Source organism: Ceratosolen solmsi, unplaced genomic scaffold (assembly GCF_000503995.2).
Source record: "Ceratosolen solmsi marchali unplaced genomic scaffold, CerSol_1.0 scaffold35, whole genome shotgun sequence".
Taxonomy (NCBI): Eukaryota; Metazoa; Arthropoda; class Insecta; order Hymenoptera; family Agaonidae; genus Ceratosolen; species Ceratosolen solmsi.
In genome coordinates, this window is record NW_011948423.1 from 3,520,078 (window position 1) to 3,540,182 (window position 20,105).

Below are 20,105 nucleotides of genomic sequence, written 5' to 3' on the forward strand. Positions count from 1 at the left end.
TTCTTTCCTTCTTTCCTTCTTTCCTTCCTTCCTTCCTTCCACTATCTTTATCTCTCTATCTTTGGGATGCCAACGTCAAAGGCAGTACTTGGGATAAAGTGAACTCAGCCGTCTTACGCGGCGATACCCATCTTATTAACGCCCTTGAATGAAACTCGCGGGGGTGTGAGATTTATCCGACCGAGGTATGGCGCTTACAAGAATTTTGTTTAAGAGGTTTTTGCGTTGGTATTACGGGATTACCAACAGACCTATACGTTGCCTTGATTTATCGTGCAAATGACACGTATATGGTTCCAACATTTTTTATTATATCAATATTTATTAATAAAATATCAAAGCATTGAAAACAAGTTTGCTTTATGAGCCGAGAGTCATGAACTGGTCTTTTTATTGCTACTCTATGAAATACTAATGTTTTCGTTTTTCTTTATCTTTAATGATGGAAAAATATTTCATTACTGTGGTTGAAAAAATTGTGATTTATTGTGATGTCATTATCGACATGAAATTCCTTAAACCTGTTCTTTTTCCCTTTTTTTTTAAGGGACAATTATTTTATGTGGAAGTGGAGGATTTCTTGTTTGAAATTTATATCATCAATTGCATTTAAGATGTCATCGATACAATGTAATTAAAATTTTTTTTTTTTTTTTTTTTTTTTTTTACATTTTTAACGATTACACGTATTTTTTATTGAGATTGCGTATTTATGACGCTTTTATTTATAAATTACAACAGTATTCAAGTAGACTTTTATAAAGTTTCTTAACATTTTATTAAAATCCAAATATATTTCAATCAAAATTGACGTACATGTAAAGAAGTTTATTTAATATATTAAAAAAAAAAAAAATTCGTTCTATGAAATAGTATTGTAAATTAAAGTAGTATTAATGGAATACACACGAAGGAGTTTGTAAAATTGTCAATGATTAAATTACATTGATATGTTATTTGTATATAAATTGTAAAAGTACCAGCAATCGCTTAAATCCATTGAAAACAACATATTCACATTAAAACTTAATCTAAGAAGTATTTTTTAATTTTTACATCTTAACCTGCGAATTTACACAGTAGAACAACTTATTTGTGAGATACTATTAAGGCTACTGTACTTTCTCTAAAATTATTATAACGAAAGATAACAATGAACAAAAAACACGATACATGATATGGTTAGATGAGTCGAGGCCAGTTTCACCTACGCTCCGTCATCCCTGTTCATATATATATATATATATATATTTTTTTTTTTAATTTTTTTGTCTTTTTTTAATTAAAAATATACGTAATTCCATGTATTTTATGTGACAGAATAGAAATCACAAAGTCACGATTAAGAATAGCGAATTTTATATGATGGTGTCAAATACGAATAGTGGATTGTTAGAATATTTACTACTCATCATTGGCCTTAGGCGATTGTTTTAATGAGTCAATTTATAAGATGTATGTTATTATTTCGTTGTAATGGAATTTTGACAATTTTTTTCGTCCTTATCAAGTGCATGCGCTCAACTGAAATACTTTTATAAATACAATATTAAATATACTCGTCATTGTACACAAAAGTTCATTTTATCAATAATTATCATTTTGAAATTCAGTTTTTAATTAGAAAATTGAAGTTATAATTGAAGTTTTAAAATATTGTAAAATAAGAAGAAAAACATCCTTTCAATTTATAAGTTGAATTGGCTTAGTGGAAGCGGATAAAATTATAAACGCAACAGCGAGTCTCGAGTTTTTAGCATGAAACTTTCTTCATAAAAATTATTAAGATTAACCTTACATTAAAGTCAAAAACCATTAAAAATTTATATTTTCGTTTGTGTCATTCTATTTTATAACATTGAACGCTGCCATAAATATGTTTTTTATTTTTAACCATCATTAATATTATAATAGATAGAATTGTTAATGATATAACATAAGAAGGTAAAAAATATCTTATTCCCTTAGATATGTTTAATGATATCGTATACTTTTCATATGAATAAATTCGAAAAATATTATTAAAAAGAAACTAATGCGATTTATAAAATTAATCTTATTGTGGTGAAATTAAAATGTAATTTAATTAAAATATTCGCACCTATTGTAATTTAAAATATATAATTATGGTAAAATCAGATATTTCTATCATTATATTTTTGTATAAGAAAACACTCGTGCTCATTAAGAGAAAAGTAATATATATTCGAGATTTCTATGAAATTTAAAAACATTAATTTCTCATTTACTTTATTTATTTGTCCATAACGCATTTTCACTGATTTATTTTTTTTCTACGTGTAATAATTAATAATTAAATTTTTTTTACTATAGAGGTGAAATTTAAAAAAATTAATTTAATTTAATCGGAAAACGTTGTTAAATATAAAATAGAACGTATCAATATATTTTACTGAAAAATATCTTTCTCAAACTGTTTTTATCATTTTTTAATAAAATCCTACCCACTTGTATCGAATACGAAAGCATTTATTAGAAAATAGAAAGTAATTTTTGTAATATAATGTTACTACGTGTTTAAACTAAAAGTTTACATTTTAATTTATTAGATATAAAACTAGAATTCGAAGAACAAAATGTCAAAATTCTACGTAATTAAACAAAATTGTTATTAAATTAATTTTATTTGATTTTCATTATATTTTACTAGTGATATCACATAATTTTTTTTAATATTTCACTACAATGTATGATAATAAGATGTTGTTAAAAGTAATATATCGTTATTTTGGTTGTAATTTATTAATGATCGATAATTTAAAAAGGGTTAATTAAGTTAAAAAAATATGTCGAGCAAAAAATATAAATCTAAATTTATAATAATAAGATCGATTGTTGAAAAATTTTTATAATATAGATTGATTTTGTTAATGGAAATGGTCTTTAAATTCACATTGAATTCAAAAGAAATAAATCACGTAACATTTAACTCTAATCATGGAATCATGATAATCGAAAGCTTATATTTTCACGTAAGTACATTTTCCAATATGATGTTACCATGGGAAAGCTGCCAGTACGTTAATGAAAGACTACATCGACTTTTCAATTTTTACCATTTCATGTTTCCATCACTTCCAACTATTCTCTTCCAATTAAACTGTTACGAATGTAAATGTAAAGGTCAAGATTCGATAAACACTAAACACAATACGTTTATATATTTTCACACGATGTAGCAGTATTAAATTATAATTATTTTATGTAAACCAAGCGTGTGTTGAGATATATATATATATAAATTTATTTGTGTTTAAACATAAATTTGTACATATTAAAAGATTTACTTAATCTTATAAGAGTATATATGTGTTTGACCTCTATAATATAAAAATAAAAACATAATTATAACAACTCGACGAATAAGAGAAATTGTAGTTTAATTCCGAAAGAACCGTTCAAACTTTTACGTATAGGAGCATTATTTTAGCGACTAGTGAATCCTAAATTTCACACGAATTGTGATTACGAACCTTTATAATGGCATTCTCATTCACAATTTGCGGAAATATTAAATCTTTGATATGATTTCCAAGTTCCTGTAACCATACCATCTATAGATCTTCTGTCCCTATATCGTTCATCAAAACTTAACAAGTCCGTTGGGAGCGGCGAAGGGGAGAGGGGTGAAACAGATTTCTGCTTACGTAAAAGATTATAATTACACTAGAAGAAGTATTTCCCACGAACAGAATAGTGACAATTACAAACAGGCTTTTCACGTAATAATTCCGAATGAGATTATTTAATTTCAAGCAAGGACCATTTCTCTCGTTATAATATCACTATTTTGTGTTAGAAGCCCTAAAGCACGGGATTTAGTCTAATCCACGCCTTTAACAGGATTGGGATATTATAATTTAAATAAGAGATAGCATCGCAGATTGATAATCCCGATGACAATGTTATTTATAAAACGAATTGTTAGTGTGTTAATGAGAGATCAATCAGGGAATGGTTTGTGTACGGTGCCGCTGTCTTGAGTGTGACGAAAAAAAATCTAGTGACGCCCGCGGGGTTGGCCGAAGAAGCCGAGCTCCGCGTGCTCGGGGGTAGCGAAGGAGGCGGGAGAGCCGTAGGAGGCGATGTAGACTGGAATACAGAGTAGTATGGCGCTCGGTGTCCCGTCTCTTTTTCTCGCACGTGCCGCTCGTCTGGCGCGGCTTAGTTTATTCTTGTGATCGCGGCGCATACGTGCGCGAGGCGCAAGCGTTTCGGTACCCTGACCCACATTCACGGCGCTCGTCTACACGGCCCGAGCGCCTCGTGGACGGGTAGTCGTGCCCGCTGTCACTTAATTGACGAGAGCCCGATCCATTTGTTTATCTGGCTTTCGAGCCACCCTCCCTCTCTCCCACATCCCCATCGGCAACTCCGCCCCCAGACGCAAAGCGGCTTCGTTCCGAGCATTTTTCGATCCCTGTCGAGTCGCGCTACGCCGCCATTGTCATAATCTCTCTCTCTCTCTCTCTCTCTCTCTCTCTCTCTCTCTCTCCATACATCCATCCATCCATCCATCCATCCATCCATCCATCTATATATCTATCTATCTATCTATCAAGCTAGCTATCTATCTTCCTCCTTTTCTCAGATCATTTTATTAAGACCTTATCCCCGCCGATGGATGAGCTTTTTAAGATTCCGCTTTCTATCTAGTCCGTAAAATGCTCGCTCTTCCATAAAAGTTCATTTCGTATTTTCTCAGTCGGACTCTTGACAGCCAGTAATCTTGAAAAGAACGTAACGGACTTTTCAAAGATATGGCTAGCGTACTCCGAAATTAAAGTAATTCTTAGCCGTCACTGGCGATCCGTAGAAATGAATATTTATAAGCGAATAAAGATGCCCGATGAAATAAGAGGCCGATATTCCGGAGATTAATAAAATTACAGATAAATGAAAAATTGCAAAAATACGTGGCGTATCGTTTGCTCGTTCGTTCTCTTTTCGCGTTCCCCGACTTTTGCGAGCTTTCACGAGCGACACACGGCGATATTAAATTTTGAAATTATTGTAAGGAACAAAATGTATTTTGCCGCGAATTAAGAGTTTGTAAGACATTTGTGTTTTTTGCTGTGACGATTGATCAGGATTAAAAATTTTCAATGCATTATTTCAGGATGTTATTACTCGTAGCGCGGTCAAATTTACCAAACGATATTTACCTTCTATTATATGGCCGCTTCATACATTACTTAATTAAAACATTTGTATGTAGGTTTGTAGGTTAGATAAGGAACGTTCGTATAGAATATATTTTCATATAATCGGGCACTATAGTGAATTTTCGTGAAATAACTTTTTAATATAATAAGCGAAGACAAATGGGCGTAGATTATGTTTATGTGCATTGAAAGTATGGCCTTTCTAAAAAAAAAAAAAAAAAAAAAAAAAATAATAATTTTACATAAATATAGGTGTTTTATTCTTGAAAAATTAGTCTAGGTTATTTAAGAAAAATGCTTCATTAAGGCGGTTGATACGTCAACCCGTGTCGAAGAGGGATGTAGATTTCCCCACTCGGTGACTTAACTTGCCCCGCATCTAACGCACCACCGAGCAATACGAAGAAACACGTATTTTCCCCATTTTAGCTATTTTTACTCTCCACCGTTTTCATTGTAATTTTACAATGAAATGTTGATTTTTTAAAAGATTTTACTTTAGTTATATTTTATTTATCCTTTTCCCATGCTCTTTTATTTCTTTTCTATTTGTCTTTTTCACTTGCGCGAATTTTATTATAAAGAATGCGCGCGAGAGGGAGAATGGTGGCGATTTTCAGATAAATTCGCATTTTACCGACAAAATCGAGCTCAAACCAAAAGGTAACACTGCTCTTACCATGAAACTAGAGCAGAATTTTTTAATCAATCTCTCTCTCTCTCTCTACTATCTCCTTCAATTTTCAATGTAAACGAATGCAATCGTATCGTATTGTGAATCTAGTTTAGCGTGTACTTATATTTTTACGTAATTATTATTTTTAATTCTAAGCTAACTTGTAGCAAATCTTATATTTAATCAATTTTGTTATATTTATCCCTGATATTTAACAATTTTTAGTTAATGTAATATCAGCTCATTTAACAGCAAACGTTTGTTTGTTATTTAGTTTAATTTCATTTTTACAATTTTTGCGCCAAAAGATCAATAATATAATTGCTATTTATTATTAATAATTATATTAAATATTATTTATAATTAATGAATTTATGTTTCGTGAATAAATTATGAAGAACGAGATGCCTTATAAATAAAGCCGTAATACTTTTTTAATTGTTAGAAATTTAATTAAGAAAATCTGTCGATTTAAAATATCTTAAAATACGAGAAGTATTTTCATTGACTAATACAAATAAACGTCTTCATATATATAAACACTAAAATTTTAGATCTAATTAGAAAACATAGCGGCATGCAATGACACATTAGACAAGTCATTTTGGGCATTTGTCCTATTTACGACATACTACTTGGAAATCAGATCAAAATTCGGAAATAAATAAAAAATTATAAAATATTGGTTTAAAATACAATTCCTAACAATTACTTTTTATAACTTGTAAAAATTACAAGAACTTACGAAAGATTAATACATATATGATTTACTATGTTCAACTATTACACATTCTCTATTCAAAATATTAAAATGTCTTTGTATTGGTAAGGCGATCCATCCGCAAATTCTTGTCTGCAATTATTAAGACGATTAATTCCTTCAAATTATACTTAATATTAACAAGTTTAACGGATTGAAAAACAAAATATGCTACTACATTCACGTTAACGTACCTTAATATACAAATAACCGTAATTAATAAACTAGATAATATACAATATTACATATTGTATTTTTATACGAATATTTGTATATATATATATTTTTTTTTTTTTTCATAAACCAAAGCTAATATATTTACTCGAATCCTTTTTAACCTATCATATATTTTTTTTTTGCTAATTAAAAAGAATTGAAACATTTCAATATTCAATTACTAAAATGATGATATTTTAATGGCTAGTATTAAGAATTCTTAAAGTAAACTTAAACAATACTTAAAAACAAATGTGGAATTTCCACTAGAATGAATTTCAATAGTAAGAATAGCCCTTTTAATTATCTGTTTTTTTTTATTATTAATAAGATTAAGTATTCAATATATTATTTAATTACGTGAATGCTAATTAAAGTCACAACATTGCACAAATTGTAGCAAAAATGATGTTAATTAACTGTGACAAAATATTGCAATAAAGTATTAATAGAGGTATTAAATAAATTATTATTTCCATTTAGTGACAATCAAAAATATGCCAAAACAGAAAAGTCTATTGTCGAAGAAGCAAATGCTTATAAACAATATTATGTAAAATATACAACCCACATCAGAATCGCTAGAAAATACGAGGTGCGGTAAAAATACCAGACTGCCTCCGTATAAAATAAACTTCGTTGCTCATCAGTACAAACACTTAGTCACCGTCAAAGGAGTGTCTCTCCACACACACACACGCGCGCGCGCGCGCGCATATATATATATATATATATATATATATTTGAACCATAGATTGTTAATAATTTATTAAATATGTTTTATAACAGAAAATTACATTCGGTTAAACTACATTCGGGACTATTTTCTTACATGTTCTTTATTTGGGTCGATTTAAAATCATCGAGTATTTTTGATATTTTCATAATTGTAAGGCAAGGTTTTCCATTCGTTTAAAAATATCGGAAGTTACGAAATATCATAATAAGCGAATAAAGGAATAAATAGTGTTTGATAAAATAGTAATTAGTAAACAGAATTATGCACGAAAGCGTAAATTAATATAATATTTATCCATTTTTTTGTTCTTAAATCTCTACAAAGTCGAATAATGCATCTGCTTTTTTGAAACCTTAGTGTTATAACAAAATAAATTGACTAAGTATTTGTTCATTAGAGCTTCCATATATATATATATATAAAATTAACATAATTTTAACATTAATACTAATTTAATGCGTATTTCTTATTCTCCCTGAATCTGAAGACTCATTACAATAATTAACGTTTTACTTGAGAATTATAGCTATAAAACTGACGCTTAATTATAATTTATATGCATTTTTTATTTTTTACCGTGACCGACGAAAAAGAATTAGTGCCTTGAAGAATCTAATATTCCTTGTATTTAAGCCTTTGAGAAATTAATTTCGTGGAACTATTCCCGAGAGACAAAAATTTTATTAAACTTATTTGCAATATATTTTAAGATATTGAAAACTCGCTAGGTTATTATACCATTAATGGCCACCTTTGGTTATATTCCATATATTTGCTCATTTATAAGTATTAATTTCGGTCAGGGGACTTAAATGTCCCTCATGTTTATACAACAATGTTGCATTTACTAATAACAATTATAAATGCATTAACAAAAATTTCCTCGATTATTAAATCTAAGTTTATTAGAAAATAGTATTCTCCAATAATAGCCTATTCTTTTTCATTCGGTATTTTAAACAAGATTGAATTACAACTGCAACGAATTATATTTTTTACTTTATCGACCACTCAGAGGGCGTTACTTCATTGTTTTATAGTAGTTGCTCATCTCATTAGAAACGAAGACTCCAGATAATATGAATACAAAGAGAGATGAGTCGTAAATATAAATGCAAGTCCGGAGATTTCTCGAGCGTACCTCCTATAGTACAAAGTTTCCACTCAACGATTAAAAAAAAAAAAAAAAAAACTGCTTCCTGAGAAATCGCTTTGTCGATCATTAGATTAAACTCAAACTCAGGCAACAATACAATCAATTTCTTCGTAAATATTTGTAGCTCGATGATACAGTAAGGTAAATATAAATGCATATAAAGGCTATTTATTGGCAAGCAGAGAAAAATTAAAAAATAACAAAAGAAAAAAGAACTTAGTGAACAATTGCACGCAGCTTTCAAAATATTCATGAAAATGTTAGTCCTCTTTCCCACAAATAATACTTTAAATAATTCGAATCGGTAATTTAAGACATTTGTACGGCTATATCATACTTTGTTATCTTTCTTATGTTTTAATTCATCTCAATTACGATTTTTATCAGAAGCTCGTGTGAAGACAATAAACGTGCGAAGGTCCCTCAACTAAATGTAGCAAGTTATTATTTCTTTCTCCTACTTTTTTTTTTCTAGTTACGCGAACCTTGCATCAATTAAGCGGAAACGAAGCCAAACTAATCCCAAAAACCGCTCGCATGTTCAAAAGATGATTGTTATATGGGCGACTTATTGGCTGAAATGCAAGCGACTGCCAAAGCCATTATGGGAACGTTTTATTTCCATCAAAAGGCATTCAATGTTTCCGATTGAATTATAGATTTATTGGACGATTCTGTGAAGTCGCGAGTGGCATCAAATATCGGCAATATCATTAAAATGTTTTAACATGTTAAATACAATAATGACATCCAGTGTATTTATATCGAGATAATTGTGAATTAAACAAACGAGTCATAAAGTGCGCCACCATTATATTATGAATTATTTGATATTTCGATTGAACCAAATTTCCTATTCTCAAGGTGAAAATCTTAGCATAAAAAATGATATACCTGTTAATGCATTATTGTTCGACTGTTCTTATTGATATTCATAGAGCGTTGAGGAACTATAAAGGAACCCTAACAAAGTGACGTAATGATAATGTCAACGAAAATTAATTGCTAAAGTTTCTATGAAAGTTTCGTTTCAGGGCCCCACACGTACGACCGTGAAAAATTTTCAAACGAATATTTTCATATTAAAGCCGTCGTTTCGCGTCTATTGGAAACCAAGACATTGATTATCATAACAATTTTACCATTGAATTTTCTATTAATTGCAATAGTATTTAGGAAATTTCTATCGAGTATTATTTGCATTCGATCATTGGATTATAGTTCTTCGATATGCGAGTGCCTTAAAAATATCTGAAGCATTCAGTTTTAATGATGTTGGTGAAATGTTGTTTTACCGTACCCCAAACCGACAATTGTACACTCACAATACATTTCGAATCCATGGGATTTTTGCCATTTGTTTTACTTGACCGATAAAAAAGAATACTTAGTTTTTTACTTAAAAACTTTACGCTTTTAATTTTCATATTTAAAATATAGATTATTCATCATAAATTGAAAAGACATTATGTTTGTCTGAAAAACAGTTAAAAAAAAAAGAAAATTATTTCTCCTCGTTATTTTTAACACTATTATCATATTCAATGACTCATTGCTGCACATTGCAACATTATTGTAAAGCAAAATATTCAAATATTTAACAAATAAATCATAATATTTTAAATTCCGATATTTAAAAAAAAAATATATATATATATATATAATCACTGAATAAATGCAATGTAAGCGATTTGCCCAATGAAAACACTTCCTTACTAACGACCCATTAGCTGTAAGGAAAAGTAATATACTTATCACTCTTAGTTGACGATAGCGATTCTAAATGAGTAGATGCAACTTACTTGCTGTAAGCCATTCTTTCGTCAAAACATCAGGCTTTGCTGCGCCAAAATCTGATAACAAAGCTAAGCTGATTGTTCGAGGTGCACTCTTCGGAAACTGTTGTACAGATACTTAAGCTACTCTCGATATCGCACGTGGGCAATCTTGCATTCTATAAAGCACCAGTGCATCAAAAGAATAATGCCCAAGTGTACTACTTACGTGCTAGTAAATACTTTCTTGTTAAACCGCGTCAGAAGTCATTACGTTGTTCCCTATTATTTACTGTGGAATCGAACAATATATAAATTTCCTTTTGTACGTATACATTTTTGCGCCTCTTGTCTCATTAAGCAATACACTCAAGATCGTCATTCATTTGACATATTTGCGGATAATTTGTTCACTGGCAGAGAATTAACTCGAGTTAACAATTTATATACCAAAGTATTTGTACAGCAAAGTTTTTTTTAACAAATTTATTATTGGGCTTAAAAAAAATTGCCCGTCGTAATTGGATGAAAAATGTATAAGTAATGTTAAATTTAGAAATAAGATATATCATATCCTACATTTTATTATATACATTGTTTACCATTAATAATTTAAGTATTAATAATTAATAAAATCTTTGAAAAGTCGTAGTAAGTCTTTCGAAAATTTCTTTATGTATGCTGTAGATTAAATACTTAATTACGGACCTCTTTTTTTAACTTGTAACGTATATTGAAGTACTATTAAACTCTTGACCCATTTTCCCTTTATCTTTTGATTTCAATGATCTACTGTTGCTGCTACTACTACTACTACTACTACTACTACTACTACTACTACTACTACTACTACTACTACTACTACTACTACTACTACTACTACTACTACTACTACTACTACTACTACTACTACTACTACTACTACTACTACTACTACTACTACTACTACTACTACTACTACTACCATCACTGCTACTACTACCACCATCACTACTCGCAATAAATTTCGACTATTTTTTATTAAAGAAATATTAAATAATTCATCAGTGCCTCGTTTTAACTGAATTACGACATTAGTGTTCATCATCGTGACAGTAAATTTAACGGAATTTGACATTTCTAATCTCATTAATACTTCGTGTATTAATAGCGCCTAAAGAATTTCACAAGTTTGTGTGAATTATTAAAATTAAAGTAATAATTAAATAATAACATCAGTACAAATTATGAATAATAACTTACAGCCATTATTTAACTTCACTAATCATATAGATTATATAAAATTATATAAAGTTCTTAAGTATCGATAGTCATCGAACAAATATATCGTGTTATTAAAACTAATGATATAGCCGAAGTAAATAGTATATATATATATATATATATATATATATATATATATATATATATATATATATATTAATAATCGCATTGTTATTTTATTATTAATTACTATTTTCTACTTAAAAAAAAAAAATAATTTTGATTTTTATTTTGAAATATTCTTTCATTTTTAACATTATAATAAATAATTATATACCTTTAATGTATAAAATAATCAATGTATAATTTTGAGTTATTTTATCAGTATTATTACACAATTTTTGTTCAATTAAATCACAAAAATACAGTAACCTTTCAAAGTATTTATCTTTTTACTTAAAATTATGATTTCTTTCGCAATAAATCTAAACAATTCACAGTGAGAAAGTATTTTCTAATCGCATGTAAAGATTCCTATATGTAATGAATGAATTGAATTAATTTATATACCTAATAAATCAAATGAATTTTATTATTAAAATTATTATCTCCTGACATTTTAGTAGAACGAAAATAAATTATAAAATTGATGTACTAAAAATCATAATTACATATTCCACAATATTCTTTATAATACAATAATTTTTGTAATAATTCTAAAATATTGATTTTAAATTCATGGTAATATATTCCTACCCGTAAACATCACTTCTTTGTGATTTTCACTTAATATTTTTGGTAATTAACTGAAATTAAGTAGTTAACGTAATTGATATCTATAATGGCAATGCTGACATTAAAAAAACCTATAAATATAATCTGTATCCTTTATGAGCCGAATTCACATTCTATTATACCTATATTCATCGAGTTAAGAAATGGTATTTTCATGCAATTATAAAATAGTAAATTTTATTATGAAAATAATGAAGAAAACATGAAAATTCCATTTGTTAAATATGTTTAATATAAGAAAAATATATAATTTTTTAGAGTAAAACAACAATTGTCCCAAAATTAATTATATTTGAAAGTGAAAAATATTTGGAAATGCTTAGATTGCAGTTATATTATGGACAATTAGTTAGGTTAAAAAATTTATCGTCACTAAGATGAAATTATGACAATAATTCCAATGTAAATAATACTAAAATTAAAAATACTATTTGACCATCGGCTTTATAAATTAAACTTTCACATTATTGCATTAAGAAAATACACATAATATTTTAATAAAAGTGATGAAATGTAAAATGAAAATTCTTATGCTTTATTTATCAAATCAAACGGTTTATTAAATAATAGTTAGTACAAATAGTTAAAAAAAATTTTTATATGATTTGATAAACTATATATTTTATTACTTCATAAAGTATTTAATTTGTAAATACTATATGAACTGCTTTGCACTGTACAATAACATTATTGTAATTGCAAATAAAACATACAAACAAATTCTTGGCATAGAAAAAGCTGGCTACTATACTATTATATTTAACAATATGGATTTTTTAATTGAAATATTAAATTTTTATCATGATTATAATGTGAATTATACATATTCTGTAAATAGTTTATTTATAAAATTTAATTTGAGCTTTCAACGTCATTTAGAATTATAAAATAGTAAAGCGACTTCGTATTCTTTCAACATAAACAAATTTTTATGTCCTATAAAATATTATTCCCTAATATAAACTTGTAAAATTGTTAAACTCAATAAAAATTGTACATAATTATTAATTGAAGTTATTATTCTTCATTTAAACTATAATAATAATGTTGTGTAAAGCATTATCCAATCTACATATAAACATTACACACGCGCGTGCAGACACACACACACACACACACACACAGAGAGAGAGAGAGAGAGAGGTTTATACGTAATATATAAAATAAAATTTATGTCAGGTGGTAATGCTTGAAGTATTCAATTAGATTAATGACCGAGAATTGAGAAATCGAACGAAAAGTTTCTTTAGCGCGCACATATTATTTTAAGAATATTGAAATATAAATGCATTTTAATAATTCGTAGATAGCGTATTTTATTCCACATAGATACAAAAGTAATTTTTACATTGTTTAAAAATAAAAAAATAAAAAAATGCGAATCATCATTTCAAGTCTTCGTGGAATACAATCGAGCAGGAATTATTATCTTCATTAATATTCATGTATGTATATGCGTTTTACTTACTAAGCCGTAAAATTATTGCCAAGTATCATAATCTCCATTCGTTGGAAAGATAAACTAAAGCAAGCACGTTCGTCATTTATAAACGAAAAATTTTGGAAAGCTACGGCTAAGATCTCATACAAGATATTTTAATACAATCACAAAGCAAAATTGACGCAACCATAAATCATAAGAAAAGATGGAGGAGAGTCGCGGTGAATAACGCAGATTATATTTTCGTATTCCGAACAATTAGTCGTGTAAAATCCGTGCGCTGTGCCTCGTGTGGTCGTTAGGACGATGCTTTTTTTTTCAAAAGTTATCACAGCTCCGTTAATTGCATGTGCAGGATCCACTCGTATTGCAGCTATACACCCCTCAAAAATAACGAGGGTCGGCAAAGACGAACGGCGTGGCGTAGCGCCGAGGGGGAAAATAGCGCTCAATAACTCGAGAAGCGAGAGAAGTGCCACGTCGGAAAATCATCCAGCCTAATACATAGAAAAGAAGGGACGTGTACTCATAGGTGGGCACACCAAGGGTTGTCAGGGCGCGGTGTGCGCGCATCCGAGGGCGAGCTTCCCTTCGCATCCGCTCCCCTCTTCTTCCTCCGCGTTCCCTTCTTCCTCCAACTACTCCACCTTCGTCTTTCCTCTCGAGAAGTGCATCGATCGTCGGATGTCCTTTAGACAGGAGATTTTTCCAACTGCGACGACGAAGAACGCACGCGCAGCGAGACTCTCATCTTCCGCGAGGAAAAAATATCAACCCCCCTCACTCCACCTCCACCTCCACCACCACCTCAACCTCCACCTCCACCTCCACCTCCACCTCCTCCTCCTCCTCCTCCTCCTCCTACCCCCTACCCACCATTAGTTAAAGTGTCCAGACGCGAGACGCCTGTGCTTAGCGAGCAGCACGTGACTGCGGGCGCGAGGTGGAGAGCTCGTTGTTGGTCTTGACGTTGTTGCTCTCCAATTGCGTTTGCTGTCTTAACCAGAAGAACTCGCGACTACCTTCTTATTTGAGATTTTCAGGGAATGAAGGGCATGGAGTTGTGGATTATGACATCGAGGGCATTAGCGTTTACAAAGGCTGGTGTAAACAAGATTTTGTACTTATTCGCCTAGAAGCGGGTCAATAAAACATAATAAAAAAAACATTCTTCGCTAAGTTGTTTATTTACAAAGTCAGTGTTACAATGGAAAATTGTTATAAGAAAAATGAAGCATAAGTAGCTTTAAAATGCTTATTATTATTTCATCGACGGTTACGTAAATTTAGGCGTCGGTGGCAGTATCTTTTATCTGCCTTCGATATTACGCCCAATAATTTGAAGGTTCGACTATATATTGAATTTTTAACTCGGAATATGTATTACTTATTCAAGCGAGTGACCTAGACGGCCTACAATATTTTTGTATTTACTTGAAATTGCTGATCATGTAATATTTACCGAATGCTTCAATTCTCACTAAAATTGCCCTTCTAACGAATAACGCTTCACTTAATTGTTAATGTTAAGGATCTGCTACATCGCTATTATTAACAAGCAATTTTACTCCATTGTTATTGTTAATAATACTTTTAATAGCCGATTAGTGTTGCAATTATGTTTTTGAATTTGTACACTTATAATTGAAATTAGTATTCATTTGTGCAATTAATAGTCATCCGTATTACCATTGCATAGAAGCATCGTGATTTTGATCCACTCGCTCATACAAAAACAATGAAAATTTTTATGTATTATTAATATATTTGAAAATCTCATTGATGAGAAAAGTATCGAGGTTATTGTCAATTATGGAGAGTATCGTTGTAACAAAGAAGTAATTATAGCTCTATAATTCAATGTCGTACATATTAATTCGAATACACAGTCGGTATTTGAAATGTTTGCATACAAAATGATTTACTCCTTACTCGTAATAGCTAGTAATTTATTTCATTTGCAAAATTGATGTTCAATTGACATAAACGTATGTTTTCTTTTTTGTTTTTTTGTTTGTTTTTGTTCTTTTATTTTTCATATACTTTGTAATGTAATTGAAGTGCCCGCCGCCTCCTCCTCGGCTTTTCTTTGTACTAAATTAGACATCGTGAATAGTAAACTTTAGCTTATTCGCGTAAACAAGAGATTAATTTTTATGAAAATACATTTCACGTAACAGCTCCGTAATACTTTATCTCAGAATTGTACAGTTTCTTGCTATCTTCGTAAATAGTGCTGCTCCAAATCTCGTCTCTCGACTTTAAAAAAAAAAAAAAAAAAAAAACAACAACAACAACAACAACAACTAAGCCAATAGCAAGAAAGCCTTGTAAATATTTCGAAACGGATATAAAAATGCGCATCGTGACGGATATATTCCCCGCCGCCTGTGCTCCTGTCAGGCCTCTTCGTCGTCGTTGTCGTCGTCGTCCTCCTCCTCCTCCTCCTCCTCCTCCTCCTCCTCCTCCACCCTCCGATTATCTATCTTGTAAATAGCGAGTGTGAGCACTGCCGAGATTGTGCGTCTTTGGAATTTTATCGATCCACCAGCGAAAAATACGAGATTCGTCAACGTGCCTTAAAAAGCCCGGCTCATAAGCAAAAGCCGCTCAATCGCGAAATCTCGGACACGAGTGCACGCGAAAGGTTTCACGGCCACATGACGGGTACAATAAATCTAATAATTCGCCTCTGAAGCGACTATAAGTGACCGAATCGACTCGTGCTACCGAGACTTTGCTAGTCGCAGTAGTGCACCAAGCTAATCCCCCATCAATCCTGTTGCGCACTGTCGTAAGCATCGTCGTTGGGAAAGAAGGGGCGGAGAGGCGAGTGAACACGTGTTGCGTAGAGCGGAAGAGAAATATTTTTATGCATCGTAGTTTGACGAAGAGCTTTCCGTGAAAAGAAATGCCCGTTCGTCGAGAATAATAAAATTTAACAACTACGTCGATGTGCTCGCTACGACTTCTTCACGCTGACGTACATTATTATCGGCTCCCATTGCCCCTCATCACCTCTCATTCTACTTGAATAATCTATATGTCCGGCATTATTACTTGCGTCGGAACATTCAAGAATGTTTGACACTTATCGTAATCCCCTGTGTGAAACAATTATTCGCAGAGTCTCCCGATGTACATGTATCATGACACATTATTTATCTATATTTGCTTAATGATCAATTCATAATTCATTCCACAATGATAAAGAATATTAGAGTTGTCAAACTAACGCAAGAACTTTGAATTTAGAAAAAATCAGTTTACGAATGTATACAATTTTTAAATACGAAAAACGAATTGCATAAACCTCTATTGTTAACTTGTATTCTTACTTAATTATCTTATCAAGACTTATGATTTTCTCTCTGTGGGAGCACATTGCCAATTACTGTAAAATCAGAGCATAAAAGTTTAATTGTCGAGCGCTCTTTTACTTTTTATTTATTTATTTATTTTTTTTTTTTTTTTTTTTTTTTTTTTTTTTTTTATTTTCAATGGATTTCCATGGATAAATGGGGATTAGGTTTGAGAAGCTTTGATCATGTAGAAAATAGTAGTAAGTCTTCCCACAATCTCTTTGATACCGTAATTCCATTGCTTTGTTCGGACCTTAATATACATAGTCGTCGCTTTTTAATTGACAATCATACATATTAATATACGACTGAGAAGCAAATTGTATGTTAAACGTTGAGGACGATCTAATAAAGCGAAAAATAAAGATCTAATACTTTAAAAATTGACGCACATTTTCTATAATTGTACTACGAATTTTTTCTATAACAATAGGACGTTTAAGACTTGAAGATTTATTCACTACTAAAAAACAAAAAACGAAAAGTGTTGATTCAAAATAGATTAGAATTTGTGTACACAAAATACATTTGATTTACAAGATATGTCAACAGAATTTTATTCATAAAATGCATCTCGTTTCCACACTATACCCGATATCTTTCAAATGAAAATTCGTCACGTTACATATCAAACAAAGAATTTACCATTTTACTTTATTTTCAGGAAAAAATCTCTACAATAATGAACACGTAGCAATTAAAATGGTAATAATCATTTGTTACACGATTAATTATTAAGGAGATGCTGGATGCCAATACGCTTATAAATTGCAATATTATTTGAATAAAACTTTAATAATTTTTTATTTTTGATTTTACTTTATGTCTTTATCAATTTGATTCGATTATTTAATAAACAAGTCGGAGAATAGATTTTTTTTTTTCATTTTAAATTATTTATTGCCGAACCTATACTTGAAACACATATCATGTATTGATTCAAATAAAATTCACGGTAATTAAATAGAGAGATATACCAACTTTTAACATTCAATCAATGAAATGTATACAATGCTCGATAAATGTTTAGAATATGAAAATAACTTCTTTGAATTTTTCATATTTAATTATTTGTTTGCTTGAAATTTCTTATCGATAATAGATATATTCTTCGGCACCGAAAATGCCTCACTTTTGATGCTCGTATGCGAGTTCCAATTATACATTACTTTAACAAAAAAATAATCAATGAGCATTAAAAGCTTATTAATTCAAATCCAATATCCTCGATTATTCTTAAATATTTCAAGACTGTAACCGTGAAGTTCGAAAGTTTTGCATGAAATAATCAGTTAAAAGTAACTCCATCGTATATAGGAAATTATTTAATAAGCATGTACATTTAAATTGGCGAATTCTGAAATTTTACAGTACGTTATTGAGAGTCAAATGAATTAAAATCTAGACGGTAAAATTATTTCAAGTTTTTTTTTTTTAAAAAATTGTGTCGACTTGACTAAATCTGCAATGCCACAGAATACGCAGACATAATAAATATATATTACGCGTGTCACGATATGTTAATTGTAGAAGGTTAAATATGGCCAAGGATATCTTCAATTTTTTCGCACATTCGACGACCAATTAATTTTCCAAAATTTCTAAGAATTTTCTTTTTTTCTTTTTCCTTTTATTCTTCCTCTTATTTAATTCTTTATTATCAAATCGATCTACTACTATGGAAATGCAACGGAAGTGTAAACAGGCGTTTAACAGGTATTGAAACTAATGGTAGCATCGTATATTAAAGAGGCGTATTGGTACAAAGCACTTGGCAATACATTGACGAATGCGCGATTCTGCTAATCAGTCGACTTTGCTAAAAACGTTTGCCCGCAGGAACCAATGAAGTCAAAGGCGCCACAGCTTCACTTGGAATATAGGTTTTACAAATTATTAGGTACACAGGGTAAGTATAGCGTTAATCACGCCGATTGCGGCAATCGCAGCAACAGGTCGACGAATGAGAAATACTTATGTGAGAATACACGTACAGAAGGCGTGCCGGAAGTGTATTATTTCGGCCCGTGCGGCAAATACAACGCGCTGGTGATGGAACTCCTTGGTCCAAGCCTCGAAGATCTCTTCGACCTCTGCGGGAGAAAATTTACCTTAAAGACCGTCCTCAACATTGCCACGCAACTTGTAAGTTATCCAGCGACCTTGTCATGTCTTTCTCCCTGCCGTTTCCGGAGCACCGCATTTCAGCAGAACCGGTCGTCCGCTCCTGTCACGTCCATTCGATCGTCGTAGCTGAGAATAACATTAATTATTAAAACGCTTAAACCCTCGGTTTTTTTATCCTTACATGCAAAGTGCTATAAGAGCTCGTAAGCTATTGTCAGGTGAACATTTAATATTTAAATCTAAGGCTCCCTTTACGAGTGCCCTTTCAAATACCAAGGAAGTCAATAACAAATTTATTCTTACTTGAAAATATTAGCGAACAGCTAAGTATATTTTTCCAATTATTCAGCATTGTCTTGCCGTTCTTAAATATTTGCCTTTTATCATTCTGTGCAATTTGGCTACTTTAATAATGGCATAGCCATTGATAGTTGAAAACAATAATACGCCTGTTTTATATTTAAGAATATTCTCAACTTAACACTGTTTAGCTTAACTTTTAATGACAATAATAAATAAGAGATAAATTGATCGAACCACCGCTACGTAGTGAATTTCGTTTTTTTATTTTCTGGTTTTTTTGTTTTTTTTTTTATTTTTTCTACTGCGACATTAAGTAATTCGAAAGTTAATACATATAAATAAATTTTATTCTTGAAATTAATAAAC

At 30.6% G+C, this 20,105-nt stretch overlaps 1 protein-coding gene across 9 annotated transcripts in view; it reads left to right on the top strand.

Annotated features, from left to right (window-relative positions):
* Window positions 1–20,105, top strand: part of gish (casein kinase I gish) — a 36,049-nt gene that overhangs the window by 3,314 nt on the left and 12,630 nt on the right. For all 9 annotated transcript variants that reach the window (XM_011499521.1, XM_011499522.1, XM_011499524.1 and 6 more), the window contains 3 exons: window positions 17,974–18,014; window positions 19,149–19,218; window positions 19,306–19,454. In XM_011499521.1, coding sequence (XP_011497823.1) covers window positions 17,974–18,014; window positions 19,149–19,218; window positions 19,306–19,454 — 260 coding nt within the window. The remainder of the gene's footprint in view (window positions 1–17,973; window positions 18,015–19,148; window positions 19,219–19,305; window positions 19,455–20,105) is intronic.